This window comes from Microcaecilia unicolor, chromosome 13 (assembly GCF_901765095.1).
Source record: "Microcaecilia unicolor chromosome 13, aMicUni1.1, whole genome shotgun sequence".
In the NCBI taxonomy this organism is placed as follows: Eukaryota; Metazoa; Chordata; class Amphibia; order Gymnophiona; family Siphonopidae; genus Microcaecilia; species Microcaecilia unicolor.
In genome coordinates this window covers 30,257,145-30,276,046 of record NC_044043.1, presented here as the reverse complement: position 1 = coordinate 30,276,046, position 18,902 = coordinate 30,257,145, and the positions used below count along the sequence as shown (strand labels likewise).

The 18,902-nt window shown below is 44.5% G+C and overlaps 1 protein-coding gene across 6 annotated transcripts in view; it reads left to right on the top strand.

The window, feature by feature from the left end:
- The window catches only part of TPST1 (tyrosylprotein sulfotransferase 1), a 172,628-nt gene that overhangs the window by 55,387 nt on the left and 98,339 nt on the right, over positions 1 to 18,902 (top strand). For all 6 annotated transcript variants that reach the window (XR_003939883.1, XR_003939882.1, XM_030185611.1 and 3 more), the window contains exon 2: positions 14,973 to 15,910. Coding sequence is in view for 4 of the 6 variants with exons in the window: in XM_030185611.1 (XP_030041471.1) it covers positions 15,066 to 15,910 (845 nt within the window). In the remaining 2 variants the exon portion in view is untranslated. The remainder of the gene's footprint in view (positions 1 to 14,972; positions 15,911 to 18,902) is intronic.

The window sequence follows — 18,902 nt, the reverse complement described above, 5'->3', positions numbered from 1 at the left end:
TTCTGCTGGAGTGGGACTGATTTTCTCAGCAGCTGGCAAGGTGGAGAGGGAGAGCAAGTGAAAGTGCGGTGGCTGGCTAGGAAAGCAGACGGAAGCCAGTGAAAGCTAAGCAGGGTCAACCCCGGCTCCCACCTGGAAGGGGAACCTGGTTACAAAGTGGTGGCACGGGTGGGATAATCTGAACAACCCGCCGGATAAAGAAGCGTGCATTACTCCGAGTTCTGGTAAGCATATACGGGACTCGGGTAACCAGGAGGAGGGGGATATAGAGGGCCAGAGTGGTGGTAATACCGCACTTGGAGAGTGTTCTTTGTCTTTCCCTTTCTCACAGGTACTAGGGGCTAAGACGACATGGAGTCGAAGGAGCTGCTGTCTTTTATGGCCCACCAGTTCCAAAAGCAGCAGGAAATGGCTCAGAGACTTCTAGAGGATTCCTTGGCTGCTTCTCGAGCACAGATACAACCGGTGCTGGAGGTGGTGCAGGAATTGTTACGGGCAGTACCCCTACCGAGGAAGGAGAGTACTTCGTTGGAGTATACAGCTACTGGAGCGGTGCCTGGAAGCATGGAGCCTGGACGAGTTAATTGGCTGCCTTGGGGCAAATTAACAGAGCAGGACGACATTGAGGATTATCTGGGCACTTTTGAGAGGGTAGCATTGGCGGCTGCCTGGCCTCAAGAGCAATGGACCATTAGACTGGCTCCTGCCCTGTCAGGGGAAGCCCTGGCAGCTTTTCGGAGCCTGTTGCCAGGGGACGTGGTGGATTATCAGAAGCTGAAAACGGCTATTTTGGACCGGTATGGGGTAAGCAGACAAACTTATCGCAGGCGCTTTCGGAGTTGGAGGTGGAAGGAGGGGGAGACTCCGAAGGCCTTGGCTCAGAAGCTGATGGACTTGGCTACCAAATGGCTAGAACCTGATAAGAGGGCAGTGACTCAGTTGATGCAGGATCTGGTGCTGGAGCAGTTTTTAGAGGCTCTACCGGACAGTATCAGGGTTAATTTGATCAGGAAGGGATGTGAGACTCTGGAAGAAGCTATCAAAGGCTTTGAATACTTCCTGGAGTCACAATACTCAGGGGGGGGAGAGGGGGTCTGGCGGGGTGGTCGGGGTAAAATGTTCAAAGGATCTGGGTGGAGGGAGGAAGGTCCTAAGGAGGATGATAGAATGTGTTACCGATGTGGGAAGTCGGGACATGTGAGGAGGGATTGTAGGGCCAAGTTGGGGCTCATATCTCAGGTAACCCCCTCTAAGGAACCCCAGTTTACGCATTGGGTTAAGATAGGAGGGGTCCCGGTGGAAGGACTTTTAGACTCAGGAGCAGATCAGACAATGTGCTCCCAGAAGTTGTGGGGGCAGATTGCCCGGAAAGGGGGTCAGCAGGGTAGGAAGAGAGACCGGTCCGTGGCTATTCAGTGCATACACGGGGCCTCCTCAAGGTATCCGGTCCGGCTAGTAGACATACAGGACCAGGAGGGCCTTCAGTGGGTGTGGGTGGCTGTACTTCCTAGGCTACCTCAGGATCTCATTTTAGGAAGGGATTGGGCTCCATTCACATACTGCCTTGGTGGTAAGCAAGCCTTGGTATCTACCCGGGCCCAGGAGAGGCAGGAGAAGGAGCAGGAACTGTCCCTGGCACAAGTATTTCCATTCCAGGGAGAGGTTATGGGGCGGCCGGGGAAGACAAGGAAAGGCTCTCAGCAAAAGAAACGAGGTCAGGAGCAAAGGCGGCAGCATTGTCAAGAGCTCCTTCATCAGGGGAGGTTCCCAGGGGATACGGAACAGGTGTTAGAGAGATTCCCTGATTTTTCCAAAGAGCAAAAAGGTGACCAGACATTGCAATATGCGTGGGAGCGGGTAGATCAAGAGGGAGAAACCAGCTTCCCTCGGTTTGTTAGTGACAAGGGGTTGCTATATCGGCTGTCCTGTTTAGCAGGGGGGAAGGAACCTCAGAAACAGTTAGTAGTACCGAGGGGGTTTAGGGACCTGGTGTTACGGGTATCTCATGATCATATCTTAGGGGGTCACAAGGGGGCTCAGAATACTCTCCGGCAGGTATTAAACAGATTTTACTGGCCCGGGGTGTATAAAGAGGTGGAACAATTTTGCAGCTCCTGTAGTCAGTGTCAGAGGGTATCAGAGCAAACACCGAACAGAGTGCCCCTACGACCCCTTCCCCGTATAGGGACTCCTATTACCCGTATGGCAATGGATATGATCGGGCCCATTGATAAGTCCCGAAGGGGGTATTCCTATATTCTAGTGATCATGGATATGGCCACAAGGTATCCCTGGGCCGTGCCGCTTCGTACCACCTCAGCGAAAATTATTGCGGCCCAGCTAATTCGGATCTTTTGTGAGGTGGGGTTTCCTAGGGAAATGATTACCGACCGGGGGACCAATTTCATGTCACGAACCCTGGCCCAGGTGTGGGAGGCTTTCGGGATACAGCATATTCGGACCGCAGCTTACCATCCTCAGACTAATGGCCTGGTGGAGAGATTCAATAAAACCTTGAAAATGTTGTTGAGGAAAGGGTTAGGTTCCTCCCATGAGGAATGGGATCTATTGTTACCATTTGTTTTGTATGTGTGTAGGGAGAATGTTCAGGCCTCTCTGGGCGTATCACCATTTGAATTGATGTATGGGAGATCACCCCGGGGAGTGTTGGATGTGTTAAGGGAGCAGTGGGTTCCTCCGGAAGAGGAGGATCGGGATGTAGTGAACTATCTAGTGAAGCTGAAGGAACGGTTGCATAAATTGAGCCGCGGGGCTCAGCAACACTGGGAGAGGAGTCAGGATTATCAGAAAGCCTATTATGACCAGAAAGGGGTGGAGAGGGCATTGGAGGTGGGGGACAAAGTCTTGATCATGGTTTCAGACTCACCTCATAAGTTCACGGGACGCTGGAGGGGTCCTGCTGTCATAGAAAAGAAGTTAGGTCCAGTCACCTACTTAGTAAGGAATGAGCAAGGCCGGGAGCAGACCTATCATATTAATGTGTTTAAACCTTGGCAGGAGAGAAGGGGACTATTTGGGCAGTCTAGGATAGAAGCTGAAGAAGAATTAGGACCACAGATCACGGAGATATTTAAGGCAGGAGAACCGCGGATTGCGGCTACATTGCCAGGGAGTCAGCAGAAAGAGGTTCAGGCACTTGTGGAGGAGTTTCGGGATGTCCTGACTCCTTGCCCAGGGGAAACCCACCTTATCATGCATGATATCATCTCGGAGCCGGGCCGGGTGGTCAGACAGAGACCTTACCGTCTCTCACCCCCAAAGAAACAAGAGGTGGTCCGACAGGTACAGGAGATGCTGGATTTTGGGGTCATTGAGGAATCTGTCAGTCCATGGTCGAGTCCTGTGGTGTTAGTGCCCAAGTCCGATGGTACGTGGCGGTTTTGCATCGACTTTAGACGAGTTAATGCGCTGTCAGATTCCGATGCCTATCCGATGCCACGTATCGATGAACTATTGGATCGGTTGGGTACTGCCCGATATCTGTCCACCCTGGACTTGACCAAAGGGTATTGGCAGATCCCTCTGACTCAGGAGGCCAAGCCTAAGACAGCCTTTTCTACACCCATGGGGCTCTATCAATTTAAACGCATGCCGTTTGGTCTTAATTCCGCAGCAGCTTCCTGCCAGCGGTTGTTAGATCAGGTTTTAAGACCACATCAGCAATATGCGGCGGCTTACCTGGATGATGTTATCATTCAGAGTGAGGATTGGCCCTCTCATATGATAAGAGTGAGGGCGGTATTAGAGGCTTTCCGTCAAGCAGGTTTGACTTTGAACCCTCAAAAGTGTTGCTTTGGGCAGGAGAAGGTTAAATATCTGGGATACCGGGTGGGGAATGGTCAGATAACTCCGCTCTGGGATAAGGTAGCGAGTATCCGGGACTTTCCCTGCCCCAAAAATAAGAAACAGTTAAGGAGCTTTTTGGGCCTAGTGGGGTACTATAGGAGGTTCATACCCCACTTTGCCTCCATTGCTACACCCCTCACTAATAAACTTCAGAAGGGGTCCCCCAACAGTCTACGATGGGAGGAGGGAGGGCTTCGGGTGTTCAATGAATTGAGATTGGCCCTGTGTCAGGAACCCCTGCTGAGAGCCGTGGATTTTGATAAGCCCTTTGTACTGCAAGCTGATGCCTCTGGGGTAGGTTTGGGGGCTGTGTTGTCTCAGGTACACGAGGGACAGGAACATCCCCTGATGTATCTGAGCCGGAAACTGCTCCCCCATGAGGTCCGGTACTCGACCATAGAGAGAGAATGTTTAGCGATAAAATGGGCAGTGCAGATGTGCCATTACTATTTAGATGGGCGTAAATTTACTCTGGTTACTGATCATGCGCCTTTGAGGTGGTTAGGCCAGATGAAAAATAGTAATGGTCGTCTCACAAGGTGGTATCTGGCTTTACAGCCCTATCAATTCAAGGTGGAGCATAGATCAGGCAAATTTCTGACAAACGCGGATGTTCTTTCTCGAATTGCCAGTGCAGGACAGGAGAAGACTGGCAATCGTTTGAGCCGGGGGGTGTGTGAGCACTCTGGAGGGCTGGTACAAGGGAGAGGGGATAGTAGTTCTGTCAGCCGGCATCATCCCCGGTCATTCAGCCCAGCTAGGAGAGCAGGGCGCCCTCTAGGGATCAAACTGCCAGGGAAAGCTGTAATGCAGGAGAAAAACTACACTCCCCAGAAGCCAGTGCAGGGTCAGCTGAACTCTCAGGAGGGGGAGGGTGGAATGACTGATTGGGAGATGAGGTCTGATCCTGGAGATGGGGAACAGCTGGTGGAGCTTGGGGAGGAGGAGGAGATGGAGTGGAATAAAGCAGAGGTAGAAGGAGAAGGTAAGGGGGAATGTATGGAGGTGGGTGGTTTGGCTCTAACCCGTGCAGACAGGGTGAGAGCTTTTGTGGCCTCAGCATTGCCCCGGTTGTGGAGTTGTGGGAAGCTGGGAGCAAAGCAGTGGGGGAGCAACTGGAAAACACAACTTGCTACCATATTGGCTGTTCCCAAGAGGTAGTGCTGTGGAAGGGGGGGAAGGGTTTGAAGACAGAAAGGCATGGGCCTTTTGGGGGAACTTAAAACTGTAGGAGGTGAGAGAGGAGGTGGTTCCAGCTAAATCTCCAAAACTATCTGTGGTGAAGATAGTGTGGCTGGAGGTTTGGGGAGGGAGAATTTAAAACAAAAGCCTGTAATTGAAAATGGATTAAAGTTTGCTGATAGTTGGAGGTGTTTAGACAAGGCTGACATCTGTAACAATAAAGAACTTGGATTGCTCTTTCTGCTGGAGTGGGACTGATTTTCTCAGCAGCTGGCAAGGTGGAGAGGGAGAGCAAGTGAAAGTGCGGTGGCTGGCTAGGAAAGCAGACGGAAGCCAGTGAAAGCTAAGCAGGGTCAACCCCGGCTCCCACCTGGAAGGGGAACCTGGTTACAAGTAACATCAAATATCACCAAAAACCAAAACAACATTATCAAAAATTATTAAACATAATAAAACTAAATATAAAGGACAAACATTGTTCAACATCCCAATAAAATTCCACAAAATTTACGTCAAACATCAAGTTCAAAAGCCTGTTGGCAAAAAGTCTTTACGCTTCTACAAAACAAAAGACAATTATGCCCCCCTCATGCTATTTGGAAGAGTATTCCAAAGAGTAGGGGGCTGACATTGCAAATATTTTATTAAGAGAACTCTGCCAATATACCATTTCAGTAGAAAGAATCGCAGAAAACTTGTGCATAATATTTATTTATTTTTATGTATTGCATTTGTATCCCACATTTTCCCACCTATTTGCAGGCTCAATGTGGCTTACAGAGTTTGGTTGTGACATAATCATTCCATGGTGAGGTTGCATCGTTGAGGGATACAGAGGCATTATGACGTTTTCTGTGTTATTCTCTATTCCTTTCCTAATAGCGCCTAACATTCTGTTTGCTTTTTTGGTCACTGCCATTCACTGAGCAGTTACATTCTGGACCAGCTACAAGCGTCCAATTTCCCACTGTCCAAGACCCTTAAACAATGCATTACAATAATCTAGACATGAGAGCACTAGTGCATGTACCAGTATACAAAGTGCTTCTGGTTCAAAAAAGGGCGAAAAAACCAAATCTGACAATCTATAAAAACACTGTCACAGAGGTGTGAGCGTGGAATGTAAGATCAGTATCTAGTGCTAGAATCCTAACAGAGTCCGAGATAGAGATTGGCGTACTTGAAACAGTAATAGAGCCTAAAGTCTTGTGAGCAGTACTACAGGTTTCAGTGATTGTTTTACCTTGCATATTCAAGTGTTTAATTAATTTTCACACATGATTCATATTTATTCATATCCACTATCAGTTGCCTTTGTCTTAATGCCAGTCTAGTGTGATGTGTACATTCATCCACTCCTCTCATTTTCTGCACCAAGACAGTTTTCACAATGGTGTAGATTTTATGCCACCATACATCTCCTTCAGTTAATTTGCATAGCTTGTCCCTTCCCGATGAGCTACTCATACGTCTACTCCAGATTCCTTTTGATATGGATACTTTTTTTTTAATATATATATATTCGTTCAGTATTTTATTTGGTGTTTCTTAACTTACATATCTTTTTTATATACAACAATTTTATAACGTTTTACTGTTGATAATCATATGTCTAATTGTCTGGAACCGGTGAATACTTTTTTAACGGATCGTTTTTTGTACCCAACTGGTTTATTTTTTGGTTTCTCTGTATTATTTCTATACCCTAGGTTACCGATCCAGAATAATACTTTTTTCTAGATGTTACACATCTGCAATTCCCTTTTATTTTTATTTTATTCATGCTCTTTTTCTAACTACACAATGCACATCTTTTGATTCTATCTGCCATTCAGATTACACTACCTAGTACACGTTTGTAACTCGATGCCGTTCTACTTCTATTGTACATACCTAAGTCTTTCACGGTTACCTGTTGTCCTTTCCTTTGTTTTTCACAAACTCCTTCATTTGAAAGTCTACGCATGTGTGCCTTATCCTGGCTTTTGGCACCTTTTTGTCCTTTTAATGAGTTTTAAGCCACTCCATCACCATTTTCAATTTCCTACTACTACTACTACTATTTAGCATTTCTATAGCGCTACAAGGCATACGCAGCGCTGCACAAACATAGAAGAAAGACAGTCCCTGCTCAAAGAGCTTACAATCTAATAGACAAAAAAATAAATAAAGTAATCAAATCAATTAATGTGAACGGGAAGGAAGAGAGGAGGGTAGGTGGAGGCGAGTGGTTACAAGTGGTTACGAGTCAAAAACAATGTTAAAGAGGTGGGCTTTCAGTCTAGATTTAAAGGTGGCCAAGGATGGGGCAAGACGTAGGGGCTCAGGAAGTTTATTCCAGGCGTAGGGTGCAGCGAGACAGAAGGCGCGAAGTCTGGAGTTGGCAGTGGTGGAGAAGGGAACAGATAAGAAGGATTTATCCATGGAGCGGAGTGCACGGGAAGGGGTGTAGGGAAGGACGAGTGTGGAGAGATACTGGGGAGCAGCAGAGTGAATACATTTATAGGTTAGTAGAAGAAGTTTGAACAGGATGCGAAAACGGATAGGGAGCCAGTGAAGGGTCTTGAGGAGAGGGGTAGTATGAGTAAAGCGACCCTGGCGGAAGATGAGACGGGCAGCAGAGTTTTGAACCGACTGGAGAGGGGAGAGGTGACTAAGTGGGAGGCCAGCAAGAAGCAGATTGCAGTAGTCTAAACGAGAGGTGACAAGGGTGTGGATGAGGGTTTTGGTAGAGTGCTCGGAAAGAAAGGGGCGGATTTTACGGATGTTGTAAAGAAAGAAACGACAGGTCTTGGCAGTCTGCTGGATATGAGCAGAGAAGGAGAGAGAAGAGTCAAAGATGACCCCAAGGTTTCGAGCTGAGGAGACAGGGAGAATGAGAGAGCCATCAACAGAAATAGAAAACGGGGGGGTCATCTAGGAACAGAAACAGCTCACTGACACTGCACCTTTTTTTTTTTTCAACAAAGGTATTTTTAAAGGTATGTTTTACTTAACATGATGATTTTATAATCTTTGTATCTATGTTGTATTTTTTTAGTCCCTCTTCATTTGGTACTTTAAGTGTAGTTTACCAAAACCAATAGATGTTTACCTCTAGCACTTCCTTTCTCTATAGATGGTTTATTTTGCTCTGTGACATCATTCTCCTGCTTTACACTGACTTACACATTCATTAACCACCTCTGACCGCTGTCATTTGTATCCTGACAATACAGATTATAGTATGTTTTTTCCTTCTTTCCCACATCCATCTGGTATAATTTTGACTCTCCATAAGGGTCCAATGATTATTATTTTTTTGTCTGTCATTCTTCAGTCACACCATACCCTTTCACATTGAATTATCTGGATTCAGTCTGGCGTCCTGGTTTGTTTTATTGCAATCCTCTATTATGTCAACACTGTACCACTGACAGATACATAAAGATCTTTTTAAGAAAAGTTTTTATACCTTTTTTCAACACTCAGTTTTATTGTAGACACTATACTCTTCCGTTTTAGTAGTTATACTTTTACAATTATCAGCTTATTATATACACACTGACTATTGTTCAACTCTCACTTCCATTGATAATATCTTAGAAGTTTCTCCAACAATATTGGTGAATATTTGTCCCAGTACAATTGTTGTGTCTCATTGTTGTTTTACACACACCCTTGCAGTTACTAGTGTAACCTGAATCTTTTCCGATTGTTTCCCTAAGATGGTAGAGTATGCCTTATCTTCAACTAGCTTTTAACCATCTCTTACACCATCTTAATTTAATGTCAAATAGTTACATCTATAGTCGCTATTGTTGAGTACCAGTTGGTATTTATTTATCTATTTGGACTCTGTAGAACATCTAACATAAACATGTACATCTATATTATCCAGACGTGTTTCTTTCTATATATATGCAAATTTGTATATGCTATTATGTTGCGTATTTATTTCTTTTAGACCATCTCTTCACATTGATTTATAATTACGATTGTTAATCTTTGGTGATTTAACATACATTATATGAAGGTCCTTAGGACTCCTTGCTCCCGATACGCGAGTGACTTTTGAGCATATCGAATCCTTTTATCTCCTAAAGAAGTTTGATCACAATACTCATTTTGTAATAGATCATGTGTGACCCCTGATGCAGGCGCTGTGCGGCGTGTGCGCCGAAACACAGCCCGTGTCAGGTCTTTATTGGAATATTGATTTTGAATTAAAGGAACTGTGTTCCATTTTTGAAGGCTCTTGGTGCTTTTCTGCTGTATTTTGTTTTGTACTTTGAACCCTCTCTGTACTGTTGTATTGGAGTTCCATCTGAACCAGTCAATTGTCTTGCCAACATTCTTCCCCGACCTCATACCCATCCTGGCGTAAACGTACTCACACCTTGGACTGCAAGCAAGCATTGGCATTTTACTTGGTGCGGACTAGGCCTTACTGACAGTCCACCCAACTTTTCACTTCTTTTAATCCCAACAGGATGGGGGTTGCCATTGGGAAATGCACTATTTCCAATTGGCTAGCAGATTGCATTTCTTGAGAGTCATGTCAGGGCTCACATTGTCAGAGCCATGGCTGTGTTGGTAGCCCACTTGAGGTCAGCCTTCATTGAAGAAATTTGCAAGACTGTGATGTGGTCTTCACACATTCACATCTCATTACTGCCTTGAGCAGGATACCCGACGTGGCAGTCCATTTGGACAGACAGTGATGCAGAATTTGTTTGGGGTCTAGAGTTCAACTCCATCCTCCTAGGTCCATTTTGTTCTGTTCCAGGCTGTACTGTCACCCAATTGTATATAGTTTCAGGTTAATAACTTTTTGCCCTTGCCGTTGTGAGGACCAATTGACCACTGGTGGTTGTTGTTTTTGTTGAGCCTGTAGCTAGGGATTCCCACCTGTGAAAATTATAGGCCTGCTTGTCCTTGGAGAAAGTGAAGGTATTTATCTGTAGCAGGTATTTTCCTAGGAGAGCAGGCCTTATATTGTCACATACTCTCCCATCTCCCCTTAGAGTTGTCTCCTTTTTATTATGTTTTATATTGTACTGCTGGTCCTGAGCTTTCACAGCCAGCAAGAAGGCATTTGCTCAAAGACCTGTTTTTAAACTTATTACAAGCTCCGGACCGGTGAGAATATAAGGCCTGCTGTTCTCGGAGAATACCTGCTACAAGTAAGTACCTTCTCATTACCCCTTAGTTTATGCATCTGTCTTCCCATCAAGATTTTAAGGTACCTCTTAAAACCTACTTATTTAGGCAGGTTTTTGAGACCCCTTATTGAATTGTCTCCCTGGTGTTTTCTCTCCAGTTCTCCAGACTTGGAGGCCCATGTTGGAACACTTAGTTTGTTGGACCTGTTTCCCTTTCCCCCTAAACTACTCCCTTGTGGAGTATTGCAACTCTCTAGTCTCCTTTCTGCTTTCCTGTTTGATATGTATTTCCTTTCCTTGCTGTGTTCTCTCCTGCTATTAATACTTTGTAAACCACTAAGATGGTATGTTCCCTGTGGTGGCATAATAAAATAAGATTAACGTAATCTTGCTATCTTTTAATCAGTTCCCAGTCAATAACAGGACATTGCTTTCCAAATCTAAATATATTAAAGCATCTACCTCATCTTTTTATCTACATATTTATTCACACCTTCAAAAAAATTTGGAGATTTGTAAACTGATGGGTAACCTTATGTTGTAATAACCTCTTGAAGGGTAATTGTATATAAGGTTGCCTACATGTGAAGGCCATATAGGTGCATATGTGTCTTTATAAAATTCTAGGGATAAACTAGAAGAAATTGTACCTAGATTAAAGCCATGGACATCACCACTACTTATGAACAGGTGTAAATGATATTGTCTAAAATAAATGCATAAAATGCTACTCTACCCATGCTCCACCCAACCCCTACCTCTGAACACGCCTCCACATGAATCATGTAAAAGTATATGCCTGGTCACTATGCATGGTATAGTTTTATAAACACTCTGTTTTAAGCATGCAAATTGGTGTTTATGCACAAACAATCTTTTATAAAATTACCTGCTTGGTGTATAATTTTACCTGGAAAGAGCATAGGTGTTCCGGGCGGTGGGGGGGGGGGGGGGTAGAATTTGGGGTTATGTGCACAGATGGAAGTGGTGCAAAGAAATGCTACAAAAATGGTATAGGATTTGCATTGCAAACCATATGAGGAGAGGCTTGCCAACCTGAACATGTATACCTTGAAGGAAAAGAGAAACGGGTGACATGTTACAGACGTTCAAATATTTGAAAGGTATTAATCCACAAATAAACCTTTTCCAGAGACGAGAAGAGGGTAGGACTAGAGGACATGAATTAAGATTGAAGGGGGTCAGACTCGGGAGTAATGTATGGAAGTATTTTTTCAGGGAAAGGATGGTAGATACGTGGAATCCCCTCCTGCGGGAGGTGGTGGAGATGAAAACGGTAATGGAATTCAAACATGCATGGGGATAAGCACAAAGGAATCCTGTTTAGAAGGAATGGATCTATGGAATCTTAGCGGAGATTGGGTGATAACACCAGTAACTGGGAAGCAAAACTAGGGCAGACTTCTACAGTCTATGCCCTGAGAACGGCAGGGACAAATCAAACTCAGGTATACATATAAAGAGGGGCATGTTCGATCGGGGATGCCCATCTTTGAGGATGGCGTCGCTAAGGGGCGGGGCCAACCGTATTTTCGAAACGAGATGGGCGTCCATCTTTCGTTTTGATAATACGGTTGAGGGGGCACCCAAATCTCGACCTAAATGCTGAGATCGCCGGATTTACAGATGGGCACCCGCGGTTTTCCCCCATAATGGAAACCGATGGCGCCCATCTCAAAAACGATTAAATCCAAGGCATTTGGTCGTGGGAGGGGCCAGGATTCGTAGTGCACTGGTCCCCGTCACATGCCAGAACAACCGGGCACCCTAGGGGGCACTACAGTGGACCGCAAATTGCTCCCAGGTGCATACCTCCCTTACCTTGGGTGCTGAGCCCCCCTTCACCCCCCCAAAACCCACTCCCCACAACTATACACCACTACCATAGCCCTAAGGGGTGAAGGGGGGGCACCTACATGTGGGTACAGTGGGGTTCGGGTGGGTTTTGGAGGGCTCCCATTTTCCGCCACAAGTGTAACAGGTGGGGGGGGGGGGATGGGCCTGGGTCCGCCTGCCTGGAGTCCACTGCACCCACTAAAACTGCTCCAGGGACCTGCATACTGCTGTTATGGAGCTGGGTATGACATTTGAGGCTGGCATAGAGGCTGGCAAAAAAAGTTTTGAAAGTTGTTTTTTGAGGGAGGGGATTAGTGACCACTGGGGGATTCAGGGGAGGTGATCCCCAATTCCCTCCGGTGATCATCTGGTCAGTTCGGGCACTTTTTTGGGACTTGGACCTGAAAAAAAAGGGACCAAATAAAGTGGACCAAATTCTCGCCACAGATGCCCTTCTTTTTTCCATTATTGGACGAGGGCGCCCATCTCTTAACCACGCCCCAGCACGCCCCTGTCCCGCCTTCGCTACCATTCCGACATGCCCCCGGGAACTTCGTCCGTCCCGGCGACGGAGAGCAGTTGCTCGAAGTACGCACAAGAGATCGCGCAGCCCATGGGGATACATTTGTCAAATTAAAAGTGTTCTTTGAACTGGAAACCTCATAGGGGAGATGAATCCGGATGGACTGATAGGAGGCGGAACGCTTCGCCAATTTTGTGTGTGTGCCGTGATTTCTTATGATTTTTATGGCCTGATCAAATGAAGCGTATTGAACTGAACAACTATGTGGGTCTATGTAGCCATTCACAGACTTTCCAACTGGGTAGGAAAGGTTGTGAATGAGACAGAATTTTCCAGGTTCCTTTTTTGGGACTATACCAATTGGGGAAATTATCATCGACGTAAACGGTGGCTCTGTAAACGGGCCCGCTATTCTCCCAAGCCGCAGTTCTTTGTTAATCTTCTCCCCTGCTACCTGGTGGTGCATGCGAATAGAAGTTGCATTCCTTGGGTAGGTCATTGCATCTTGTTGTGGCCTTTTGTAAGGAATAGGGTAACCACTTTTGAAGCCCGCAGCAATCCCTATCCTTTCTCTCACATCACTTCTATTCCATTTACTCCTTGTTCATTTGTCCTATCACATACCTCCTTTGTTGATTCTGATACTACAGATTGTATTCTCTTGTTACTATGTAAGCCGCATTGAGCCTGCAATGAGCGGGAAAGCGCGGGGTACAAATGTAATAAATAAATAAATGGCACCCATCTCCCAAATGATGGGCGCCCTTCTCTTTCGAAAATTAGCTGGAAAGTATCACATACCATGTAAAATGAGTTTATCTTCTTGGGCAGACTGAATGGGACCATTCAGGTCTTTATCTGCCATCATTTACTATGTACATGAAAGTCAGACACGGTGTAAATCCCAGGGCAGAATATGTGGGAAGGGATATTTTTATTTAGATGTGCAGAAGTTTCATTTTATAAATTTATTTAAATTTATATTCATATATGCTACACACATTGGCCAATTTGCTATAAAGTTACCTTCTATCTGTGCAAAAGCAAACTTATACAACAAACATGAACCCATCATCCATTCCATAGAGATTGCAACCTGTGACATAGCAAGTCTAGTAGCGCTATAGAAATGATAAGTAGTAGTAGCAAGTGCTATTGTGAGGTAGAGAACCTCTTGTTGGGATTCATGTCATTGGACAAAGCATTGAAGATAAAGAACTGCACGGTCCATCCAGTCTTCCTTAAGATAAACTTGCATGATATGATCGTAATGTGTCTTTGCCATTTTCAGGGTGTGGATTGTAGAAGTGTGCCCGTCACTGAACATACTCCCCAACTATTGGATTAATACTTTAAAGCACACACCATCAATGCAGTTGTTTTAAAACTGTGGACATTGCGTACATTGAAGACCTTCCTGGAAAAGCCAAGAACTGTTGAAAAAGGGAAAACCAAAATCTTTTATCTTGTCTTCTAGTACAGTTCTAAGTGAAACAGGAAAAACTCTCTGTGCAGTAGAACTTTGAACTCAGTTTCTCTTTATATATCTATATGTACTCGTAATTGCCATCTAACCTTTGATAATAAAAATCTACCTCTTCAGCTTCAATTACTGGATATGATAAAATGGGTAGGAATTAATATTACTACTACTACTACTTAACATTTCTAAAGCGCTACTAGGGTTACGCAGCGCTGTACAGTTTAACAAAGAGGGACAGTCCCTGCTCAAAGGAGCTTACAATCTAAAGGACAACATGTGCAGTCAGCTTACAATCTAATGGACAACATGTGCAGACAGTCAAATTGGGGCAGTCTAGATTTCCTGGATAGAGGTGAAATGGTTAGGTGCCGAAGGTGACATTGGGAGGGGGCTTGGCGTATGGGCTCAGGAAGTTTGTTCCAAGCATAGGGAGAGGCAAGGCAGAAAGGGCGGAGCCTGGAGTTGGCGATGGTGGAAACGGGAACAGAGAGGAGGGATTTGTCCTGTGAGCGGAGGTTTCGGGTAGGAGCGTACGGGGAGATAAGGGTAGAGAGGTAGTGAGGGGCTGTAGATTGAGCGCATTTGTAGGTTAGTAGGAGAAGCTTGAACTGTATGCGGTACCTGATCGGAAGCCAGTGAAGTGACTTGAGGAGAGGGGTGATATGAGCATATCGGTTTATTGTAAGCTAGTGTCTGGGAGTGAGAGTATGCTGAATGTTTACAGCCTGAGCTATGAATGATTTTGGTTTGCTTTTTCACATGGTAGCTCCCTAGTGTATAATCTTTATACATCCTTTTTAGCACAAATGACTTTCATTAAGTGCTGCAAGTTTCTTATAATCATCTAGAAAAGGCACCATATTTCATTATAAAAGTATGTAATAGAATCTCTTTTTTTTTTTCTTTCTTTCTCCAGATGTTGATGAATTAGTCTGTCCAGCATGGATATCTAAGCAAACGTGTGGCTACAAAAACAGTTTGCATTGTAAACCTGACTACTGTGTCCAAAATGATAGGAAAACTGAAGCAGAACTTATTACTCGCATGTCTGGTTATCAGTTCAGTGACAGTATTTTATCTGGGGCAACATGCCATGGAATGTCACCATAGGATAGAAGAACGCAGCCAGCCTATCAGGATGGAGAGTGCAAAAACAACTTTAAGGACCAGACTTGATGTAAGAGCAAATGCAACCTTTGCGTACCACAAGGACATGCCTTTAATATTTATTGGAGGGGTGCCAAGAAGTGGCACCACTCTCATGCGGGCTATGTTAGATGCTCATCCAGATATTCGTTGTGGAGAAGAAACCAGGGTAATCCCTCGGATACTGGCAGTCAAGCAGATGTGGGCCAGGTCAAGCAAGGAAAAAATCCGACTAGATGAAGCTGGAGTCACAGATGAAGTTCTCGATTCGGCCATGCAGGCCTTTTTACTGGAAATCATTGTCAAACATGGGGAGCCTGCTCCTTACTTATGCAATAAAGATCCTTTTGCTCTGAAGTCTTTAACTTACCTTGCCAAAATTTTTCCCAATGCCAAATTTCTTTTCATGGTTCGTGATGGCCGTGCCTCGGTACATTCCATGATATCCAGAAAAGTGACCATTGCTGGGTTTGACTTGAACAGCTACAGAGATTGTTTGACCAAATGGAACCGTGCCATAGAAACAATGTACAACCAGTGCATGGAGGTTGGTTATGAGAGATGCATGCTGGTACATTATGAGCAGCTGGTGTTGCATCCTGAACGGTGGATGAGGACTCTCTTGAAATTCCTTGGCATCCCTTGGAACAATGCAGTGTTGCATCACGAGGAAATGATTGGAAAAGCAGGTGGTGTATCACTGTCAAAGTAAGTGCAATGTCTTTCTCCTTTTTAATTTTTTTTTTTAATTTATATTTTATTTTTAGAAGTAACGTAGTAACATAGTAGATGACTGCAGAGAAAGACCTGTACAGTCTATCCAGTCTGCCCAACAAGATAAACTCATATGTGCTACTTTATGTGTATACCTGACCTTGATTTCTATCTGCCATTTTCAGGGCACTGACCTTAGAAGTCTGCCTAGCACTAGCCCCGCCTCCTAACCACTAGCCCCGCCTCCCACCACCGGCTCTGCCACCCAATCTCCGCTAAGCTTCTGAGGATCCATTGCTTCTGAACAGGATTCCTTTATATTTATCCCACGTATTTTTGAATGCCGTTACCATTTTCATCTCTACCACCTCCCTTGGGAGGGCATTCCAAGTATCCACCACTCTCTCTGTGAAAAAATACTTCCTGACATTTTTCTTGCGTCTGCCCCCTTCAATCTCATTTCATGTCCTCTAGTTCTACCGCCTTCCTATCTACGGAAAAGGTTTTTTTGCAGATTAATACCTTTCAAATATTTGAACGTCTGTCTTTATTGAAAACCAAAAAGCAGGAGTAAGTACAAAACAGCCAATAAGAAATAGCAGAACAGAAAAAAAACATTGCAACAAGAAAACCATAGGGTAGTAAAAATAAAGGAACAAACCCTGCCCAAGGCAACAAATATGCAAGCAATATAACTTCAGAACATTTTCTAGTTTTTACTTAAAGGGAACTCCTGCACCCACCCACTCAACTAACCCACCCTCCACCCCACTTCCAACCGCAGCATCAGAAAGTCCAGGTAAATAGGAGCGCACACAGAGCAACAGAGCCAACAATCAAGCTGAACAGTGGCGCAGAAAAAGTTCCCAAATAGCCTCCTACAAATGGAGAGCATGGCGATGGGCAGCTAATAGACACTCCATGCTTTTTAAATTTTTTCCCCTCATATTTGGCTGTGTCTTGTTTTCCTGCATTGGCACCGAGTGTGTATTTGGTATCCGTCCTAAAACCATCATTGTTTAAATAACTTTTATTTCCTCCACACTTTCCTTAGCATACATTTTAGATCACATTTTCTTATTTCTAAGTAACATGAAGTGTCTTGAATGATTAAGATTTTAAATAACCTTGAAAAGATTTCCCATAGCTCCAGGCTTCATTCATTGAGTATTAACATGTTTGGATTCAGCTTAGAAACGTTAAGGGGTTGTAAATAATTTGCGTGTTCCCACCAATTATCTTGACCTCATATTTCCCCAGACTGCCCCTACACAGTCCAGGAATTAACAAGCTCCATAATCAGAAGGACTCGTTGGGATATAAGAAGATAGTTTATTGCAATCTCACTAACAGCAGTACAGGCAAATTAGGCATTCAGCTCTGGATCATGATGGGACAACATTTCACACAGCAGGTGCAGTCTGATCTCTCTCCCCAGCCTTCCGGAGCCTTCTCTTTGCAGTCTTCTGATCTAATACCCTCTAGGCTGCCCCTTTTATACCATTTTGACCCTATTCATTCAAATGGACCCCAGCTTCTCTCACCAGAGCTCTTGGCCCTTATCAGTTGATCAGAATGACTTCACATGTTCCCAAACTCTAAGTATAAACAAATTTATGTTTAGGACAACATCTGCGAAGAAATAACGTCACAGGTCATTTTGCCCTCCTCAGCTCCCCCTCCCTCTACTTGCACCTGACCCATTGCTAATTCTTGCATTAGATATGCAAAGTGATTTAAGGAGGCACAAGAGGCTCCTGCTTGATTAAATTGCCTGTGCGTGATTATCCGGGAATATTCAGAGGCATTTAACCAAGTAGTGTTTGTTTATGTTTATTCTACATTTGATATACTGCCTTTCTGTAAATACAGTCAAAGCGGTTTACGTATACTATTTTTGCAGATACTGAATATCCCCTCTAATTGCCTAAGCTATGTTGTGGGTCGCACTTATCCAGTTAAACGCAATGTGATACTATGAGTGAGATGGTCTCGGGGCCTGGATGAAGTGACACCATGCAGCAGGTTAGAGTGAACGAAATTAACGTTTATTAAAGGTGTTGGAAAATAAGACCAAGAATATTATAATGCCACTATATCGCTACATGGTGCGACCTCACCTTGAGTATTGCGTTCAATTCTGGCTGTATCTCAAGAAAAGGTATAGTGGAATTAGAAAAGGTTCCAAGAAGAGTGTCCATTTCTCATTCTGCTTCCCTTCTGCCTACGGGTCTGGCACTACTCGTCTCTCTCAACTCACCCCCTTGCCCATGGCCCGGTATCTCCTCCTGTGGTTGTAGAGAAAGAATAGAACAAGACAGGAAACGAGAAGGAGAAATGACGATGGACAACTGATGAAAAGAGAAACTGGGACCAGCACGATGGGAAGATAAAATGTCCAGACAAGAAAAGTAGAAATAAGTTTTATTTTGAATTTTTTCCATTATTGGCCGAGGGCGCCCATCTCTTAACCACGCCCCAGCACGCCCCTGTCCCGCCTTCGCTACCATTCCGACATGCCCCCGGGAACTTTGGGAAATGTGCTTGTATTATGTTCATGTATTTATGTTTATTTCTTCAGCATTGTGGTACATGCTGTGTTTGACTTCTTGGGGTTCCCAGTTCAGTTTTTGTCTTCAGAATTCTGTTTGTAATTTGTGATCCTTTGTTCTGTATTTGACTGAGGTGTGGTATTCTGTATGTAGTTTCTGTGTAGAACTCGATAGTTCTGTTTTGTCTGTAGTTGGTATATTGGTATTTTAGGGCCCAGTTTAATAATTGTAGTTCTTCCTATTCATAGGTAGGGTTCTTGCTGTTTGAATCATGTTTGGTACATTTATGATAGGATTTTTTTCAGGTATTTCTCTATGTACCTGGAAGTGAAGACATTTATGTTGCTACTTCTCAGATGAATGAAAATCAGAATGTTGTTGTTTTTGTATGGTGGCTTCCATCAGGAAATTTCCTAGTTCTGATCTGCATCTGT